The 20,502-nt window shown below is 47.9% G+C and overlaps 1 protein-coding gene across 1 annotated transcript in view; it reads right to left on the minus strand.

Annotated features, from left to right (window-relative positions):
* The window catches only part of Adcy1 (adenylate cyclase 1), a 122,269-nt gene that overhangs the window by 18,473 nt on the left and 83,294 nt on the right, over positions 1–20,502 (minus strand). Inside the window, exons 9-14 of the mRNA XM_059275024.1 lie at positions 16,933–17,127; positions 16,717–16,814; positions 15,231–15,315; positions 8,537–8,626; positions 7,904–8,157; positions 7,090–7,216 (exon numbers count right to left, since the gene is read on the minus strand). Coding sequence (XP_059131007.1) covers positions 7,090–7,216; positions 7,904–8,157; positions 8,537–8,626; positions 15,231–15,315; positions 16,717–16,814; positions 16,933–17,127 — 849 coding nt within the window. The remainder of the gene's footprint in view (positions 1–7,089; positions 7,217–7,903; positions 8,158–8,536; positions 8,627–15,230; positions 15,316–16,716; positions 16,815–16,932; positions 17,128–20,502) is intronic.

A 20,502-nucleotide genomic window follows, 5' to 3' on the forward strand; every position in this document is an offset into this window, starting at 1 on the left:
AGACTAAAAAAAGGTTTAAAAAAAATAAGCACTAAAATGAAAATTAGGCCTGGCTCAGCACACTGTATTGAAAGGTTTATTCTGGGTTCTGCTTATTCTAGCATTTGGATTTAGGGACTTTTAGAGTCTTTATCCTTCCTACAGTCACATGTGTCTTACTCCACACACAGGTCAAAGGGGCTGACAAACGTCCATCCTACCTATAGCAGTTATTTCATAAAGCAAGCAGAATTGTTGTATTTTTAACAAATGAAAATCCACTGAAATTCTCTGAGATTTCCTAAACAGTCAGAAAACTCGGACTTTTAAGGACTAGCTTACCAGGTGACACACATTATCAGTCTTGTCAGCAAGGTCACATGAGATACACACTGAACTGTTCCCACAATTTGCTCTCGGCACTTCTTCCAAAGGCGTTCCCTTTCTCGGGTGTGTTACATTTTAGAATTTATTGACCAGGCACATCTATCAACCATGATGAAGCATTTCCAAGAAGGTCAGAGCTGGTGTGCTTGTAATTTTGGATAAAGAACAAAACAAAACAACTGATATCCCAACCTGGCACCTCCCTGGGATGCTGACGTGTGTAGGGGTGACTCTCATCCATCACTCTGACAAAAACATTCTCAGTCAGAGAACACCACCAACCCCCAGCACAGTGCCTGAAATAAACAGTGTGTTCCTCACAACAAACAGCCTACACAGTTGCCCCATCCTCCACTGAGATTCCTGCAAGGGTCACAGGGCACCCAAGAGTATGGCCACCACTTCACTCTTTAATACCAGGACAACACCTGACTTGATTTTCATATAGTCCCTGAAAAGGCACTTTCAGATGTCCTCTTCCTCTGAATCATCTAGCATGTTTCTTTGGAGACAGCCTTAGCTCTAAGAACCACCTGTTCTGGGGCAAGCCCAGAGAGGGAAATGAACTATTCATGTACAGTGTGCAGGCTAGTTTTATGTTTACTTTGATATAAGCTAGAGTCATCTGAAAGGAGGGAAGTTCAATGAGAAAATGCCTCCATAAACTCCAGCTATAGAGCATTTTCTTAATTAGTGATGGGTGGGGGAGGGCCCAGCCTATGGTGAGTGATACCACCCTTGGGCTGGTGGTCCTGGGTTCTATAAGAAGAGCAAGCCAGCAAGCAGCACCACCCCCCCCACGGCCTCTGCATCAGCTCCTGCCTTCAGCTTCCAGCCTTGCCTGAATTCCTGCATTGACTTTCTCCATTGATGGACTACAACGTGGAAGTGTAAGCCAAATAAACCCTTTCCTTCCCAAGCTGTTGTTGGTCACGGTGTTTCAATTGTAACCCAAACTAGGGTATAAAGGAAGCTAAAGTCAAGTACCATCAACTCCCAGGGGAGAGGGCCCAAAAAGAGACAAGAAAATAATAGGAGTTAATTTAGAGGGGATGAGAATGCAGACTGGGGAGAAGAGAAGGCAAAGGGTAGATTAGCAAACTAAAAATACTTGAAGCAGCCTTATGGAAATCGCTCATTTGTAAGCTAAGTAAAAAGTACGTACACGTACACACACACACACACACACACACACACACACACACACACACTTTATGGAAATCGCTCATTTGTAAGCTAAGTAAAAAGTACACACACACACACACACACACACACACACACACACCCCACAGTCTGGTTTCTGGCTCACATATGGAATAAGCTCCCATAAAGCCTGGAGAACTCCCCAAGTGGGCAGAGAATGGTGAGCCCAGGACAGTTTGCATTCACAACAGGTCTCAGGGGACCTGCATAAGGTCCCATTCAAGTACATCTTCAGGTGAGTCCTGGCCAGTATAGGCCAGAGAAGGCCTCACCTAAAACTTTCCTTGGTTTGGTAACTGTCACATAAGCTAAAGCACACCATAAAACACATACCTTCTGTACACGTAAAGACCCCAAGACCCCAATATAAGAACGAAGATCAGATAGGGCCTCCAACTCTCCGTGGTGTCACGACCTCTTAGATCAGGGTAACTCAGACCAAGCAGACTGGGCTGAAACAGCTGTCCATCTAAATCTCCCTTTTATGTAATACCAGAGGGGCCTGGGAGCAATGTGAGCCCTCCCACCCACAGTAGACTCCAGTATTCTCCATGCTCTCTGAAAGTTCCGAGGTAGATGCTCTTAATATTCTCCACTGACTTCCGGTCACCAGTGAATGGTGGAAGTGCCTCCCTTAAAGACAAGGGAGATCATGGTGCACTCTTGGCTGGTGGGCCCCAGCCTGTTGTCCAGAGGACTGTGATGGTGTGGCCTGTAGCTAACCTGCATAGACACGTAGTAGGAAGAAGAATGAATCTTGGCTAGTCAGTGCTACTGACATGCTGGGCATGTTAGTTACTGCAGTACAATCCAGCCTGACTATCCAAATACAAAGAACTTGATCGCTATAACTATGCTGGTTTTCTTTCTAGCTATTCTGTCAAAACTGGTGGGTTTTTGTTTGTTTTGTTTTTTTATATTTTTCTGGGAATAGGGATCAGAATCATGTTCTGATGAACTTTCATTTCTGTTCTAGAGCTGTTTCCATGAAAAAATCTGACTCAGTCAAGATTTACAAAACATTATTGAACAGCTACAGGAAACATGTGCTATTTAGGGACACACAGAACATGGTCAGTATAGCTAGACCCCAAGAAAGTTAACAGGATTCCAGCCATGAAAGTATATTCTCTGACTACAGTAAAATTAATTTTGAAGTTACTAACTACAAGATCTTTGTAGAGTCTTCCAAAGTAAAGAACACACTCCTCTTTGGATGCAGAAATGGAGAGACTACTTTGGAGCAAATGAACATGAAATTACACCACACGCCAGCATTCCCAGAACCACTATAGCCACTCTTGAGACACATCTCTAACACCGAGCAGAGCACTTATTTTAGAAAGGACAAGTCCTTCTCAAGTCCCCTTTAAAGGGAATTAAAACAACAATAAATTCAGCAGTCACCAATTACAAGAAATTAAATAATACAATCAGGCTCCATAAATATTAAAGGAACATCAAGGGGTGCTACGGACAATTTTAAGTCAACAAAGAGCAGTTGTCAGGGAAGGATCAAACTCCTAAAGCCACTGAAGAAAGCAATGGGAGGCCTAGAGGGCCTCATGTTCTTAGGAAACTTGAATTTTACTTTAACATCTCCCCATAAGACAACAAATAAAGCATCCAGTTCAGAGACTTCACTCCAGTGAAGTGAATATTTATAGAAGAAACAACTCTAATTCTACCAAAGTCTCCCAGAAAACTATTACAAATGGAAAACTCTCATGTGGTTTGGTTCCAGGGTTCGTGTGTGTGTGTGTGTGTGTGTGTGTGTGTGTGTGTGTGTGTGTGTGTAGGGGCACACCACTTAGTCCTCAGTGTGGTGGTGTTGAGAGGTGGGTGGTAGGACCTATAAGGAGTGAGGCTTAGGCCTGGTGAGATGGCTCAGTGGGGAAAGATGCTTGCTGTGTATGCCTGATAGAAGAGCCGATAAAAGATGGAAGGAGAGAATCAACTCCACAATGCTATCCTCTGACCTCCATGTATGTGCCTTGGCACGCTCACTGCCCCTGTACATATACATCATTTGCAGCACAGTAATGAGAGTGATAAAGTTTTAAGAAGTGGGGCCTAGTGTGAGCTAATTGGAAATCATGTGACCCCGTGTGCCCACTCACAGCCCTGACATAAGCGTGTGCTAACCAGAAGAAAAGGGAGATACATGCTATAGCATTTCAGAGTCCCAGGGAAAGATGGAAAGTCCCTGTTACTCCTATACCTGTGCAGAAAAGAAAGCATGCTCAAGAACCTGGGCAGTGAAGTAAGAAATGCAACAGAGGCTGACTGAGGTCTACTGATGGGAATCCAGCCCCCAAGGCAACCCTCCTCAGAGTTAATGATGGCTTCAGCAAGACGGGGAGTCACCTTAAACATTTACTGATAAACCAACAAGTTAAAAGCATCCATACAAAAGAACATAAACATTAGAATGATGTTTGTCACAAGGATTATATTATTTACTAATTCAATGAAAATAATGTTAGTTGCTGGGCATGATGGAGCACACCTTTAATCCCAGCACTTGAGAGGCAGAAACAAGGTGGATCTCTGAGTTTGAGGCCAGCCTGGTCTACAGAGAAAGTTCCAGGACAGTTAGGGCTACACAGAGAAACCCTGTCTCAAAAAAACAAAACAAAAAAGAAAAAAAATGTTCAGATAGAATTATGCCAATAATAAAGATGAGGAGCCAGAGAATTTCACCAAGGGCAAAGTAAAGCCTGTTTGTTTATTATGGTTGTATGGCCAACGTGGTATCTAAAAATAATTAACCCAGCTAGTGTTTGTCCAGACAATGAAGCAATAGTTTGAGGTGCTCTCATGTCTCTACAACCTGACTAAATATCCAGAGGGCAAACAGACAAAGTCCTGAAAGTTCCATGTTTTGCTGGGGTTACGGGAAAGCAAGGTGACGTTTGTTGTTACCTGTCTATTGAAAAAAAAATGTGTCAGTATGCTCCATTTAGCAACCCTCTCCTCATGACACTCATGCATGAGGACCACATTTGAGGGAATGTATTTGTGCCCCACACTTCCTGAAAACCTATATGTAATGAGTGGTGGTAGAGGTGTGGCTGGAGAATCACATGATTTGATACCATTTCAATACCGCATTTCATAACAAACATTGTAATTTAATAATCAAAGCCAAGAAAAGGCCATGTCAATCCATATGAGAAAAAATGCCTACCCAAGGGGTCATGTGATCACCCACACCCAGAAGGAATTCATAGGCAGGCCTCATTTCCCCTTGCTTAGACTGTAGAACAACTGGATGTCTTCTCTAGCAAACAACCTTATAGACGCCCCTACCACCACCTCATTGTGCCAAGTGTCCTGGCCTTCCAGCCTCATCGTGTGTGTGTTTTTCTCTAGTAGATATTCTCTATGAGATCTGAAACCCAATGATCTTGCTGATGGCGGGGTCAGTGGGCCAAAGCAGGCCATAGCGGGCAGCCAGCTGGGTTACAGTGGACAGATAATTGAGTACAACAAAGACCACGATCGATACCACAGCTACCATAGAGGCTCTTCCCATTACCTGGTGTGACTCGGGCAAAATGCAACTGGCCAGGTCTCCTTTCCAAGAACTGGCGAATGCCATCACCAGGAGCACCCCCCATCTAGATGCTATGAACCAATAGGCTCCTTAGTTCCTGCTTCCGCATAGGGCAGGTCAATGGTAAGTGCTGCAAGAGCTGGCCACCCAACAGGATTCATGACCAGCAGCCCAGGGACAGGGCCATCTGCACAACCAAGCTGGGAGAACACAGCATGCTTCGCCATGCCAGGCCTGGGGACAGTTTGCTGAGAATGGGAATTGCACTTATTTTGGGCAATTTGGGTCGGGTTTCTCCACTCCATTTTACTGCTGGTCAGAGGAGATTTTGGCCAGTACTGGTACTACATGTAACTGTTGGAATCTGCGACCAGGACTATTTGATGCCGCGCCTAGCCCTTGTCATTCCTGCTGCCAATGACCAGTCTCTGTCCTTCCACTGTACAGCCTGCTGCTCAACTCAGCCCCAGGAAAAGGGACAAATCAACAGGATTTCCCATTCCACCAAGTGGGTCAGAGCTGGTCCCACAACCACAGTCACCTGGCTTTCCTCAAGACTCCTGTGTCCACAGGGGGCCTCTGTATCATAGTCACCGGTTCCTCCCAACTGTCCTTACCCACCTGGCATCTGAGCCCCAGCTCTGAGCTGGGACCCTTCAGCCCTGGCTGCACAGTCGAGGCTCTGGGCTGAAGATGTTCCGGCTTGGCCTCACACAACTGCTCACAAGGGTTCAGAGCCTGACCAGATATCACACTGACTGCAGTAACAGCCAGGCTCAGCTGCTTACCCCAGCTTGGCCGCTGTCCGACACCCGCAGGTCCCTCTGTGGACCCGTTTTCTCTGGTGAGATTTCGTTTCTTGGGCAGTACTGCTCCTATAACTGAACCATACTCGACTGCTCTAAAGGCAAAGGGCCGCTCCGAGTGCATCCGAATCAGAAGACCAGCTCTTGCAGAGGCTCGGGTTCACTAGCCTTCATCCCTTCTTTTCAGGTAAGGGAGGCTCACGAGACAATCTGCTGCCGGGGAGACCACTGCAGGTTCTGCAGATGGGAGCTGAGCCTGGGCAAGCTGCTCAAATGCTTAATTACCTCGATTCTCAGATGCCTGGGGGAATGCACAGAAAATGGGGGTGGGCCGGGTGGTGGTGGCGCATGCCTTTAATCCCAGCACTTGGAAGGCTGAGGCAGGTGGATCTCTGTGAGTTTGAGGCCAGCCTGGACTACAGGGTGAGTTCTAGGAAAGGTTCCAAAGCTACACAGAGAAACCCTGTCTCGGGGGGAAAAAAAAAGAAGAAGAAAAAGAAGAAGAAGAAAGTGGGGGTGGACGGGTGATACACAGAGGTGCACGCACCCCAGCACCAGGCAGTCCCACTCTGCCCTGCCGTGGACACTGGTAAACCTCACCATGCCCTAAGTGGTTTTGTGAACACGGGCTCAAATAAGCACCCCTCAGCTAGCACTTTTCTCACACTTGAACAGAAAGCTAAGTACAGGCAATGTGACAGTCTGCCTGGTACCCAGACAGCCGGGGCCGGAGACCAGCTCACACAGCTACTCTCTGAAGCCTCCACAAAAGAGATCCTACTGCTTCTCCCGTCAGAAATACCCTGAAAATTAACTAGGTCCAGGGAGAGCAGAGTGAGGTTTGGCATGTTCATTTTCTAAAAGGACCCTGACGGGATCCTGGCCATATCCAGTCGTCACAGAGGCCCTAGGACGAGGAAGGTACTGCCTGACAACAGAGCCACTCTAACTGCGGTCCCCAGCCCAGGCACTCTGCATCTGTGCAGCCATGCCCTGGGTGCCAGTCCTCGAACCCAAGCTCAAGGACAGACCTGAATATGTCTCTTCTAACTCTTCTACTGAGCAAGGGCTTTGGTGGGCCACATGGCCAGCGAGTGTCTCTGCACCCTTCCCCACGGCCATCTCATGCCCCAGGAGACAGAGGCCTCAACTTACCTGTGCTGCCCAGAGGTAGTCCAGCCGCAGTCTAACATCCACTTGCCTGGCATGCAGGGCCAGTGTGCATGAGAACAGCAGGATAGCCATGATTGGCTCATAGCTGCGCCCAGAGAGGGCACCGCCCCTGGGGAGGTGGAGAAGAAACCCCATCAGTATCTGTTTCCAGGCAAGACATGGTCATCAAACCCTAGGTCTGGGCAGAGAGCCATCTCTGAGTAGTGAGGCCTATGGCTTGTGGTCCTGACCCCAGGCCTGACACTCATCTCAGCCAAAAGTTAGAGGCCTTGCTAGAGTCTGGACTGAAAAAGAGAAATGGGCCAGGTGGCAGTAGCATACACCTTTAATCCCAGCACTCTGGAGGCAGAGCCAGGCAGATCTCTGTGAGTTTGAGGCCAGCCCGATCTACAGAGCGAGATGCAGGACAGGCACCAAAACTACACAGAGAAACCCTGTCTCGAAAACAAACAGAGAGAGAGAGAGAGAGAGAGAGAGAGAGAGAGAGAGAGAGAGAGAGAGAGAGAGATGGAAAAGCTACTAACATAAGTAAAATTGTATATATTTGGTTCACATTGGCTTTCTAATTGGTGCACATGCACAAGCATGTGTTTGTGTGTGTGTGTGATTGTGTGTGTGTGTGTGTGTGTGTGTGTGTGTGTGTGTAAGAGATAGGGAGGGAGGGAGTGCTATGACTGTACAGTTCACAACTGAGGCGATGATTAAGAATAATAGAGATGAATGCAAACTATTATCAGCGGAGAATGATAATTAATATCACCCTGTCTAGAGTTTTTCCCTGGGGCACCACACTTACCCAACCTTGGTGTATCCACTGAGCTCCAGGACAAGGATGTAGGATGTGGTCAGCCCAGACAGCAGGATCATCTTTGGCAAGGAGGACACCCGCAGGAATATGGCTAGTGGGAGGGTGCCCACCAGGCAGCAGAGCAGGGCATGGTGTGCAGACTCACAGGGCAGGGCAGGCAGCACAGTGCGCCGGCCGCCAGCTGCAAGGACCACTAGGGAGCTATTGGACTGAGAGCTCCAGGCCCAGGGCAGGCAGCCCACCTGGGGAGCAAGGGCATGAAGGCTTAGGAAGGCCCAGGCAAAGTACAGCAGCCCCTCGAAAGGCTGAAGCGTCCCAGCCTCACTGATCCACCAGCCTTCTGCAGTAGCCACTCCCCGGCCTCTGACACCATCAGCCAGGCGTAAACTGCCTCTGCTGCTGCAGCCTGCAAAAGCTCCTGGCTATCTATAGGAAAGGTTGGGGATGAGCAAGGTGGACCAGGTAGTCCCAGCCCCTGCCTGGTCTCCAAGACCCGCAACTCCATCTTGTGTTATAGCTCCATCTACTCCTACCACCCTGACTATGCCTCCTAGCTCCTGGCTCAGCTTCTCCAGCCTGCTGCTCCTGCCCCCGTGCATACCAAAAGTTAGCAATACTCACCACACATCCTTGAGCTACTGAGTAGATTAAGACCACTATGAACACACACAAAACGGTGCGAATCTGGATCGTCAGGCACCCTGGAAAACACTGAACAAGAAAACCTCACTTTAGAGCTAGGGATGCAGCTCAGTGGTACAGTGTTGTGTAGACTGTGTAAGGCTCTGGATTGTAAGCCCAGCGACCCACGGGGGGGAGGGGGATGTGGGGGGAGCTTTAAAAACTACACTGTGATTATGAAGTAACTTGATGCTCACAGCAAGCCATCCAAGCGAGGCAGGATGTGAAGGGTGCCTTGCCTGTTTCTAGAGGCTTATTAGGTCTTCATCCTCCTATGCAAAGGTCTTCCTTATTTTTATCTATTTATTTCCCATGTGAAGAACTTGCCAAAAAAAAAAAAAGTTCAAAACACACAGAGACACAGACACACACACACAGCATTTAAATTTAAAGGAGAAACACCCACCCATCTCCCTCTCCCAGGCACCTTGATGGCACCAAAATTAATTGAGTAGAAGCACTGGGCATTTTTGTTATAATGCATTCTCCAACCTCAGGAATTCCATTTACCCCTCCCTCCTCTCTCTTTCCATCCTGTCTCTGTCTGTCTCTCTCTATGTGTCTGTCTGTCTGTCTCTGTCTCTCTCTCGTTCTCTCTGTCTCTCTCATATTCTCAAAGTTTATCATCACAGACAGGTTTAATAGAATTCTTCAGTAACTAGAAATTTTATTCATAATCTATTTACTTTGAATACAGTCTAAAATATTTAACAGGTACTTTCAAGGATGAAATAGGAAGTTCTTCATGTTCATAGTCCTAAAAACAAGAGTATAGATTACAATATGCATACAGAGTCCCTTATAGAAAGCAACATACGCAGACAGAGCCTGGGTCTGGGACTCCATGGCAATACACATAGCTGTTTCCGCCACCCTTCCTACAGGGCTGGGAGTGTTGCTCTTCTTGCTTAAAAACTGGGGGAAACTACCATCAATACAACAATCCCAGGATCATAGAATCTGGGGTCTGGACAGAGTGGTGTGGGCAGCATACGTAGCCGGCACTGCGTCCAGACACTAAAGTGCATCCCCAGAAGCCTAGTCTCAGCTGACCTCAGACAGAAGAGGCACCATTTGGTAGGAAGCCCAAGGGCTCTTCTGATCTTGCCTCTCTATAGATTTCCCTCTTGATCTGATCTCTGCCACTGGGGAGGGTACAGCTTCAAGTCCCTGATCATCAGAGAATGTTCCCAGCTTCTGTCACAACTTGGCTTGGTGTGGTTGGGAATTCATCCAGAGCTACCGACAGATCCCAATCTGGTCCACAAACAGGTCCAGGAGCAAGACCTTGGAGCCAGGTCCTGCCATGTTCTATCAATAACTACTCCTAAGAGCAGCTCTTTACCTGCTGCTATGGAGGCAGGCCAGCAGAGGAGAGATTTTAGTATCCTGCATGTATAATAAACCAAGCTATATCTTCTAGGAACCTACTTACCGTTTTATACCTCTGCATAATTGGGCATGCATATGATTAAAATCAGATGTATTATAGGAAGGGACATTCTCAGTAGGAAAAGTAAATATATGACCTAATCTATCAATCAAAACAGAGAACTGCCCACTTGACATCCTTAGTAACCAGATTCCTCCTTCTCTCGAGCCCCATGTAAGGACACATTGAGAACTGTCCCCCATGTGGCCCACTTGAGAGTGTATCCCTTTTTAATCTAAACTATGGATTTGAGCCAATGAAATTATCTCGCTTCCTTTGCAGATAGATCTGTGTAAACTCTTAATTTTCAATTTTTGGATAAGCCTAGAACCTGGAAACACCTGACCCAGACCCTGACAATGGTAACACTGGGACCTGACGGAAATGGAATGTCAGACCATTGCTAAGCTACCACAAGCCCTGAGCTGCCTATCACGAACTGGGTGTTGTCTGGCAAAAGTGGCCGCACACAACAGCACCTCATCATCAAATGAACATGGTGTACTCCACAACTGAACTCAAGACTCAGCAACACAGACTTCCATTCACCAAGGCCAGTCTGGCTCCAGCCTCTGCACAGCCTAGGCACAACAATGGGCACCATTCATGAGTCTTATAGGAGCTTCATGATGCAGCAGGTTCCACAGAACAGTTCTGGAAACTTGCTAACAGCACCAGGGAAGTGACAGTATCTTGCAAGTCTGGGCCAGGTTCTCCAGGACTCTGTAGATACTCAAAACTAGCAACCCATACAAGTAGAGCATCAGGTCATGCTAGTCCAGGGCCAGAAGGACGGCCACATAAGCAGAAACCATGCAAAGTAACTTCAGTAATTAACAAGCAAGATTGGGATTCTCCCATAAACCCTTAGAAATGTTTGTTAACCTATCAAAACCTCTATTCAGGTTGCAAATGACAGCAAAATAAAAAGCTAACAAAATGAGCATTTATTTAGCACATTTGGTATAGACAATGGTTCTTAATGGCCCTTGAGGTTTCTCACCCCAGTTCTTGCATCAAAGACTGAGTCACCTGACATTATACCACTACAGAAGAGATTCTAGGTTTGTAACAAGTCATTCAGATGGGAGTAACTCATGCATCTAACCTGATCACATGACATTTGTAGAAGCAGAACTATTTATTTGCTGCACCAAAGCTCTTTAGCTGGTGGCAACCCCGCTGTCCATTTCTCCCCACTCCCATGCTTTTGGAGCTACATCCAAAGAAACACTGCTGGGCCAATCCCACAGAGCTTTGCCATATATGATAATTAATAAAGAAATAACTCACAGGTTAGGAAACATTATTTGTAAAGCATACAGATGATGAGGGGATAAATAACCAAAATACATATGGAACACAGATAATTCAATAGCAAGTAAACGAATAATCCAATTTTTAAACCGGCAAAGGATTTAAGATATGCTTTGCAAGTGAATATAGACAAAAGTCTGATGTTGATACCGGGGCAGCATTCATCACACATCACTGGAGACATACAAACTAAAACCATAATGAGATGCTCACGCCCGGCTAGAGTGACTTCTCAAACAAGTGACAACCACAGGGGCCGGAATGTACATTAGCACAACCATTACAGAAAACAGAATGGAGATCTATCATCAAACTAAGAACAGAACTGCCATGTGAGCCAGTAATCCTCCTACTAGCTCTACATCCAAAAGAAAGAAACCAATATGACGAAGAGGAGACAGGCAGGGAGGCTAGTAGGGTGCTTGTCTAGGGTACACCAATTCCTGAGTTCCACCCCCAGCTCTGCATGAAACAAGGTGTGGATCACGCGCCTGTAACCCCAGAACTCAAGAGGTAGAAGCAGGAGGTCCAGAATTTCCCTGACTGCATGGCAAGTTGGAGATCTCTCTGGGATACAGGAGATTCTCTCTCAGAAAACAAAGTGAAGGCGAGGCAGCTGTTCTCCCACATTCATTTCCGTACTACTCCCAGTAGCCAAGATGGAGTCAACCGAACCTACAGTATCCTGCTGATCCATGGGCAGGCAAAGAAGAGTGGAGTACCATTCAGCCTCACAAAAGAAGCAAATCCTCCAATTTGTACCGCCAAACATGGGTAAACCTGGGGGAAGTTACTTTTAAGTAAAGAAAACGCTGTGCAGAAACACACTGCATGATCTCACTTGGGTGTGGCATCAAAGACTCAAATTCACAGACATTGGAGTGAAGAATGGTAGATGCCAGAAGATCGGGTAAGGAGTTCATGGGGAAATGCTGCAAAATTTCAGTTAGATGGGAAGAATGAGGTCGTGAGATGGACTGCACAGTATAGCGGCTACAGTGAATGGCAATGTATTACAGGCTTCAACTGCTAGGCGTTGACTTGAATCGCTCTCAGTACAAAAACAAAAACAAACAAAAAAGCCATGGTGTGTGATATAACAAGTATGTTCACTTGCATGAATTCATCATTCTGCAACATAATGTATAACAGCATATTGTATCCAATAAATATATTTGATAACTATTTTTAATTAAAAATAAAAATATAAGGAAAAAAATAAAAGAGCTTTTTCTGGATGGTGGATGGAAGGAAAATGGAGTGGATTGCTAGAAAGGGTCGCTGTGCCACTGAGGGTTTGGAGGAGGAGGGGGCAGCAGCAGCCAGTAAGGAAAGGATGAGTCTCACAACTGCCCAGAACTGAATTCTCCCAACCATAATGGACCTGGCGTCAGTCATTCCCCGCAGCCTTTTGAGAAGCCGTGGCACCTGCTCTTAGATATCAAGAGACATATAGATGGATGGACTACTCTCTCTAGAGCTGGGAGCTCACAAACAGAGACATTGTGTGTCTGTTGGCTGTGGCTATGTCAGGAAGCAGCAGGAAACGGAGATGGTTTTGACATGCTGTTCATCAGTCAGGGATGCTTTAGGAAGAGTCTATCTTGGCAACTGTATGGCAGTGAACACCGGAGTCCAGTCGCCTCTTTGTACTGATTTCCTTTCTCTGGGAAGGACTTCAGTGGTAGGAACAAATGGGAAAGTTTCCAAGGAGCAAGGTAGAAAAGGTGTCCTTGCTTTATCTCTCCTGGGTCTGCAAACCTTAGGCTCCAGTCCAGAGGCTGACACCAGCCTCATCACAGTCAGGTCCCTGTGCAGATGGATATGCACATCGTCCATGTTCTGCTCCTCTGAGTGCACCCGAGCAGGAGGCTAATGGATCTTTTGAATGACTTGGAGAGCGGAGTCTCCCGTTCTAGGTGCATGATCCTGTCTGGTAGACATAAGCTGGGACTGCTATCATATTGTGGCCTCCTCAAGGGAGGCCAGCATTGGGCCAATACTAGCACTAAGGGGCAGAAAGACTATGCAAAATGAAACAGTCATCAGGCTTGAAGCAACCCTGAGTTCTTCCTCCAGTCCTCTCTGTCCAGTGCTCAGTATTGAGCCTGTGAATATACTTAATGAACTAAGTAGGAAGTGAGTTGTCTTTAGGAACTGGGGCCAATGCAACTGTCTCCATGGCCGCTGTGGAGGGAAGTATATCTACACTGTCAATGCCATAGTCTCCTTGGAGATATATCCCAGCAGCTGTCCCTAATCCTACCTATATGGCTGCCCATGCTGGATTCTCTCCTGCTTGCTGACCTGCCCGCTGTCCCCGCTCCCCCAGCCTCTATCCCACCACCTGTTCCCACAGCCTCCGTACTAGCCTAATCATCCCCAAAACGAAGTGTAGAGCCCAGCACAGCCCGGAGGACACCAGGCACCATGCGCCGCTTTAGTTCATCCACCCTGACCTGGTGCACCCTTCTGGGAGCTGAGTCCCCCCGCCTCTGCTCCAGCTGAGAGCAGGTTCCGCTCTGTTTCCCATGCGTCAGCCGGCATGAATCCAGGCACCAGAGAAGGCCAACCTCTGAAGCTTTGGGAGCTGCCGCTTCAGAAACACCCATTTAGGAAATCCTCCATGCTGCTCTTTGGTGAGGCTGGGAGTGGGCAGCGGAGAGGCCAGCTGACTTGACTGTTAACATCCAGGAGTTATTCTGGCCTGAGTCCCCGTCAGGCGTGAAGCTGTGTTTTCACAGGGGGTGGTTTCGGGCAGGCCATCACAATTTGGTCTCCCAGGACGTGCATACTACAGCTCTGGGTGGTGTTTGAGCTTGAATATTATTAGTTTTATAGGCAAGATGTTAGGTCATGAAGAGAGTGGTGTGACTCTGCCCCGGGGAATTGGGGTCCCCTGATGAGCTGCTGGGTGGGGCTCCAGGGGCTCTGTGTTCCTCAGCTATGCTGTGGGGTACTGTCTGCACCCCCCACCCCGTGCCACCCACGCACACACAACTTCACACCTTTTGCATGTATGTGCTGTTTGCACACCGTCATGTAGACATACTGGCTCCCATCGATGACAGCTTTGAAAATTACAATCCTGATGTCGTGCTTTCGTTGAGATTCTATGACAAAGGCAATACTGTTTGAAGCCGGAAATTTCAAACTCAATGTCGCTCAACCTCTGGGAGCCAACAAGCCGTAAATGTAGTCTTAACATAGAGTATTTTTTAAATTAGAAAAAAAAAAAAAAAAAAAAGTCAAGATGTACCCGGGAATAATGATGGCATTAAATGAGTGAGACTGGACTAAATCCTCTCAGGGGGTTGCAGCTTTCAACAATTACACAAAAGTAAGCCTAGGTCTAACATCACCAGTCAGGAGGGATGCGCTGGAGATGGGGCACTGGGAAACAGGCTGAGCCTATGAGAAAAGATCGCAGGGCCAAGAGAAACAGAACTCTAAGAGGCAGTGAGTAGGCAAGAATATGATGCTCAGCCTTTGTTCCAAAGACCCAAACTGCACTTGAGTGTCAGGGTCATGACAGCACAGAGAGACCACCTGGACCACGCCCACCTTAGACCAGTAGCATGGACGCTTAAGAAACAAACTACCCTGGGCTCTCCAACCAAGTAGCAAAGTCAATGCTTCAAGATCCTTTCCCACCAATATTTGCCACCCACTGTTTGTGCCAAGAAGGCAGCCCCCAAAACATTGCATAGGGCACAGTATACTGGACTTCACCAGCATCTGTCACATGGGCAGGTATCTTCTACTTGCCACTGAGAATGAAGGATGACACTGCTTTGCCATGAGTCTACACACAGAATACTCAGGTACGTGGTCTTGGACATAGACTCACATACCTGGACACCTGTAGAAGACACACAAACATACCTGGACCCGCGTGATGTGCAGGTACAGGATACAGGCCACCAAGAAGCAGATAGAAAACACCAGCAGCAGCAGGACAGCCACACTCCTGGAGACAGAGGACACAGGTCACTGTTAGGTGGGAGCTAGGTACGATGTATCAGATAGGTACCTCAGAACTGGGCCTCTCTTCCTGACCCCGAGAACCTCACCAGAAAGCATTGCATTATCCACTTGTCACAGGCCCTGGGGACTCACTTCACCTGGTTCTCTCCTAGTGAAGACACTTGGGGCTCCTGGGTGAGGTTTCCAAGACCATCCTCATCCATACTACCTCACCCCAAAGTTCAGTCTTGGCTTCAGGTCACATGACTTTCTGAAAGACCTTTTGTCCTAATGGAGGAAATGTTCAACTTCATGGAGCTGTACTACTAATATCTGTCTGGGAAAGATGTTTCTAGAAAAAAACATAACCCCTAGACAAAACCATGCAGTAGACTGCCAAATTCACAGCTGTCTGTGCAGCCCACGGCCGAGGCTTCCTGTTCCTAACAGGTATAAAGAACTTCTATGTGCTTTCTGAAAACTCTAAGGAGATGTTATGCCCTCAAGGTAGGTCCTACTAGGAAACAAGGGCCCAAAGAAAAGGACACCTGGAAACTTCCTGGTGTCTTCCTGGCCCCAAACAAAAACTCCCAGCCTACACTGACTCCTATGATGGTTAAATGTCATTTCAATCACTACAGATTCTTCCTTTGTAGTGTCGGCTTTTTTCTCATTTTAACGTTTTTTTTTTTTAAAGTGGCGTGGACCCAGAAAGCAGAAAGGCCACGAGGTCTCCTCAGAAGCCCCTCTGAGGACAAAAGTGCATGTCACGTGAATGGAGAAGCCCCCCACCCCCCACCCCCAAAGAAAACCCGGAAAGCCCTGGAGTTCACACAAGTGAAAAACTAAACACAGCGACGATGCTGTATGCCAACAGGCTTGTCAAAGTACTGAACAGAGTGTAGGAGGAAGGCAGGCCGGTGGCCAATGCCCTCCTCAAATGCCAGGCACGACAGAAGAGTGACCGGGACGTGGATCTCTGGTACACAAGGACACCCAGGTCCAACCCCAGTGTTTGGCTTCAGAGTGACATGGGTTTGAGCACGGGGTCCCCGGACAGTGGCGCTCTCTGGGTAGTCCGCCAACAAACACTTCAGGATGTGGAGCCTCATGGGGGGAAGTGAGTCCCAGAGGATGGAGCCTCGAGTCACACACACGCCACGTCTAGATCCATCCTGGCGGGGGCTAACAGCCTCAGGGTCCTCCAGGCTCAAAGTCTCTCTGGATGCCACGTTTCCCGTCGTGATGGACTGTGCCTCCAGACCGGGAGCCCAAATCAGCCCTTCTTCCCTTCAACCAGTCACAAAAAAAAAAAAACAAGAAAAACAACCAGTACCCGCGGAGACCTGGGATTCTCGGTCCCCTTCCCCTGTCACTGACTGACTAGCGCCAGAGCGGCACTTACTGTGGAATTATCAGAAGGTAGACAAGCCCAAATAAGGCAGCCAGGATGAGGGCGAGGACAACGGCGCTGGTGAAGTACTCATCCTGAAGCTGGTGGTACTGTGGGGGAGGGGGGAGCGGGAGACGGGGGAGAGAGAGAACAAGAGACTGATCAACCCACCTGGAAGACACAGAGTCCTCAGGGACGTGGGCAAGGACGAAGCCCCGAGTCACTTACTTTTTGCTCTCGTTCGACATGTTTGTACTTCAGGGTAAAGAAGTTCAGGTCTGCCATCTCCAGCTCTGTCTGGCGGGCTTCAAGAAGACGGCTGATGTACCTGTTGACACGTGTGCCCGGGGTGGTGTAGACCACGTTGGTAGAGAAAGATGAGCGGTTTCTGAGCTTCTCCGAGGCTGTTCTCAGTGCCCTCCGCTGTAGCCGCCACAGAAATAGAGAAAATAGCATCAAATGCTCCACCCTTTGAGCAATAGCACCCAAGTACACTCCATGGTCAGCGGTCCTTATCTGCTGCAGTCTGGGCTAGGTTCAGAACGCTGAGACACTGTCACAGCGCTGCCCCCTGCTGGCCAGAGTTGGCAAAGGCGGTGTCCTAACACCCAATACTCAGGTTCCCGGATCTGTATTGCAAACTACAGAATGTCTGTTTGGTATCAGTGTAGAGGGGGCCGGCCCTGGGATTCGGTGACAAATAGGCCCAGGACAAGCAGCCACCTGTACCCACTAGCCCACACACGCAGGAAGGATACGTGGATGGAGTAACCACCTTCACTCATAAGCCCACATATGTAGGAAGGGGTGTCTGGAAGTCTGTTAGAAAGGCAGATCTAGAGTTTGCCTTTGAGGGAGGAATGGTGAGAAGTGACAGGTAGCCTGGGCTGGAAGGACCAGAGTGTGAGCCCCTGTTCTGTACATCACATGACAGGTGCAAGAGGATACCAGGTTGTGGAAAGGAAAACAGCCCAATCTGAAGGCATCTGCTGTGGTCTCATAGCAGGGACTCTGACACTTCCCACGTCTCCGCAGAAGACAGACTGTTAAGATACTACGGTGCAGCTGCAGAAAGGATGGAATGAACAGACTCCTCCTCCACGCTCCAATAAAGCAGCAAGCAAAACACAGACAATACACACAAAATGAACACAAGGCTCTGAAAGGTAGAGAGGGAGAGTGGGCTTTCAGAACTCTGGGACTCAAAGAGGAATGGTATGTGACAAGGGGTCCCGTGGGGCATCTTTTTGTCACAGCTATCCCAGGCCAGGAGCTAGAGGAGGCTGCAACTGGAAGTGTCAACGGGTGCAGGGGCCGTGAGAAAAGCTATGGTCTCTTGGCCAAACAATCAAGAATGATAAATCAGAAAAGCAGAAATAACCACACGATGGCAGCCAAAGACCATGTGAAAGTCTGTTTGCCAAGAATCCTAACTTCCCAGTTATACCAAAGCTAGCCTACTACCTCAACCTACATAACAAAACGGCACCCCACTGCACTGTGTCAGGTCACAGGACCTGAGGTAGCCAAGGATAGCAGAGGCAAAAGCCCCTTGGCAGATCACCTTGATCCACACTCAGAAGTATTTCCTAAGATACAACATCCAGTTATCACTCAAAAAAAAAAAAAAAAAAAACATGTAAACACTAACTTGCAGGGACCACTTCCGGTTAGTATTCCTAGCTCAAAGCACCATGAGGAATGGTACAATCTTATGCCTCTTCATTAAGAGATAGAATGCCCAGCCTTATTACTGTCATCTAGCTTAATTATTAGATGGAAAAGAGGAACAATAGCCCTGTTTAAAGTACATATTATTACTGACCAAGATCATTTAAAAAGTCACTGCAATTGGTTTCAATTAGTGTAGACCAAACACGCTAAATGTTATCCTCAGTAAATTCATGTAGATGACAATCCCCCCTCATCGTTTTTATACAAAAGGCTCAGGAGATAGCCTAGGCAAATTGCGGACAGACCGGAAACAGGGAAGGAGACACAGTGTCCAGCACACTGGCAACACTCCAAGCCTTGCTAAGTCCCCGCGCTGAAGTGGCTGGAGAAACCAGGGTTTACACACAGCACAGCCAGAACAAGATGCTTGGGAGAGCCCAGGTTGGCAGCAGCAGTCCAAGATTAAAACAGCACTCTGTTAGATCAGCAGTCTCCCCAACCCCAGGCTATCCTTGTACTGTTCACTAAGATGCCCATGAAATTAGATGTGCCCAGCACCCATGAACATGATACCTAGAAATGAAGTCCCTGTTTACCAATAAGCGGCTTAGGGAAGTCAGGCCTGTGCCCACACCTGGAGGCCATTCAGCCACAAAGAAAAGGCTGGGATTTGTGTAGGCCTCCAAGGCCTAAGGCGTTTCTGGGGTAAAAAAGGCTCAGTTCACACAGTTACCACCTGCTTCCCACACAAGCTGATTTCCAGGAGAAAACAGAAAATGAGGAGCAATCCAGAACACTTGATTTCTATATCACCCACACAAGTGGCTTTCATGTTGCTTTAAATCGATGAGCTTAGATTTAAAGCAGTACACACACACACACACACACACACACACACACACACACACATACGAGAGAGACACACAGAGAGAGAGACAGAGAGAGAGAGAGAGAGAGAGAGAGAGAGAGAGAGAGAGAGAGAGAGAGAGGGAGAGAATATGGGGAGGTTTCTGAGTGTAGAACAGAGGAACAAACATGTTTCAAAAATCAGAAAACAAGACTAAAGAAGGCTCCCATGCTGGCTGTGCCCCCTCAACAGTCACTGCTGGTGACTCCATGCTGGTGTGCCCCTCAACAGTCACTGCTGGTGACTCCATGCTGGCTGTGCCCCTCAACAGTCACTGCTGGTCATGGCGTCATAATCTCTGATCAGCGACAAGTGCAGAGCCCATCCATACTTGCCAGGCACAGTCTACAGAGTGCCCAGGGATGAAACTGTACTTTCACGAACAAAAGTACCACGACCTGCTTCAGTTAATAAAAACAGGAAAGCCCCAAATATCAATGCCACCTAAACATCTCTCCTTAGGTTTAAAAATCTATGCAAAGACTTAAAACTCAGACTGAGGGATACTTCCTGATGTAATTACAACTGCATGATACAGTGAGGGAAGAGAAGGAGAGACAGGCAGCCGAACTGCCTCTACGACATAATGAAGCTCCTTAAAGAATCCCCAGGTCCCACACTTGGGACACCGAAAGGGTCAAAGTGCCAGGTCTCATCTGGGGGTGGTGGGTGACAAATGCTTTTCATTTCTTTTTCTTGGGCATTTTTGTGTTTGGGGATGTCATCCATAACGAATACCTCCGTGGGCAGGAAAGTCTCCAAAGGACAAACAGAATGGGTGTGTAAATGTGTTTGGGGGCCTGGGGTACACTGTCAGGACTCATCCCCGAGGTGCCACCAACACTGGCAAGAGCTCAAAACCGCAAGCATGGTGGAAGAGACACGGCACAGGGGCTCAGGCCAGGCTGGAGGTCGGGGTGTTATTAAAAGGAAATTATTTCAGTGACACTTGCTAGAACACAGTGGGGCAGTCTTCCTACAAGACTCTGCAGAAGGTGCAGAGGCCATGACAACGGACTATTGGGTTCAACTCTGACTGTAGCACAGCAGCTGGGGCTGGACAGCCAAGGAGAAAGAAGGACTCTGTGGACGGACAACTACTCAGAGCAGACACCAGAGGTCAGAGCCTTCTGGCTCAAGTGACCAGGATACCTGCTGAAGGTTGCTCTGGGTGATCACACGTCTCCAGGATGGGGGATGGATGGGATGAGGAACCT

This window comes from Peromyscus eremicus, chromosome 10 (assembly GCF_949786415.1).
Source record: "Peromyscus eremicus chromosome 10, PerEre_H2_v1, whole genome shotgun sequence".
Lineage (NCBI taxonomy): Eukaryota > Metazoa > Chordata > Mammalia > Rodentia > Cricetidae > Peromyscus > Peromyscus eremicus.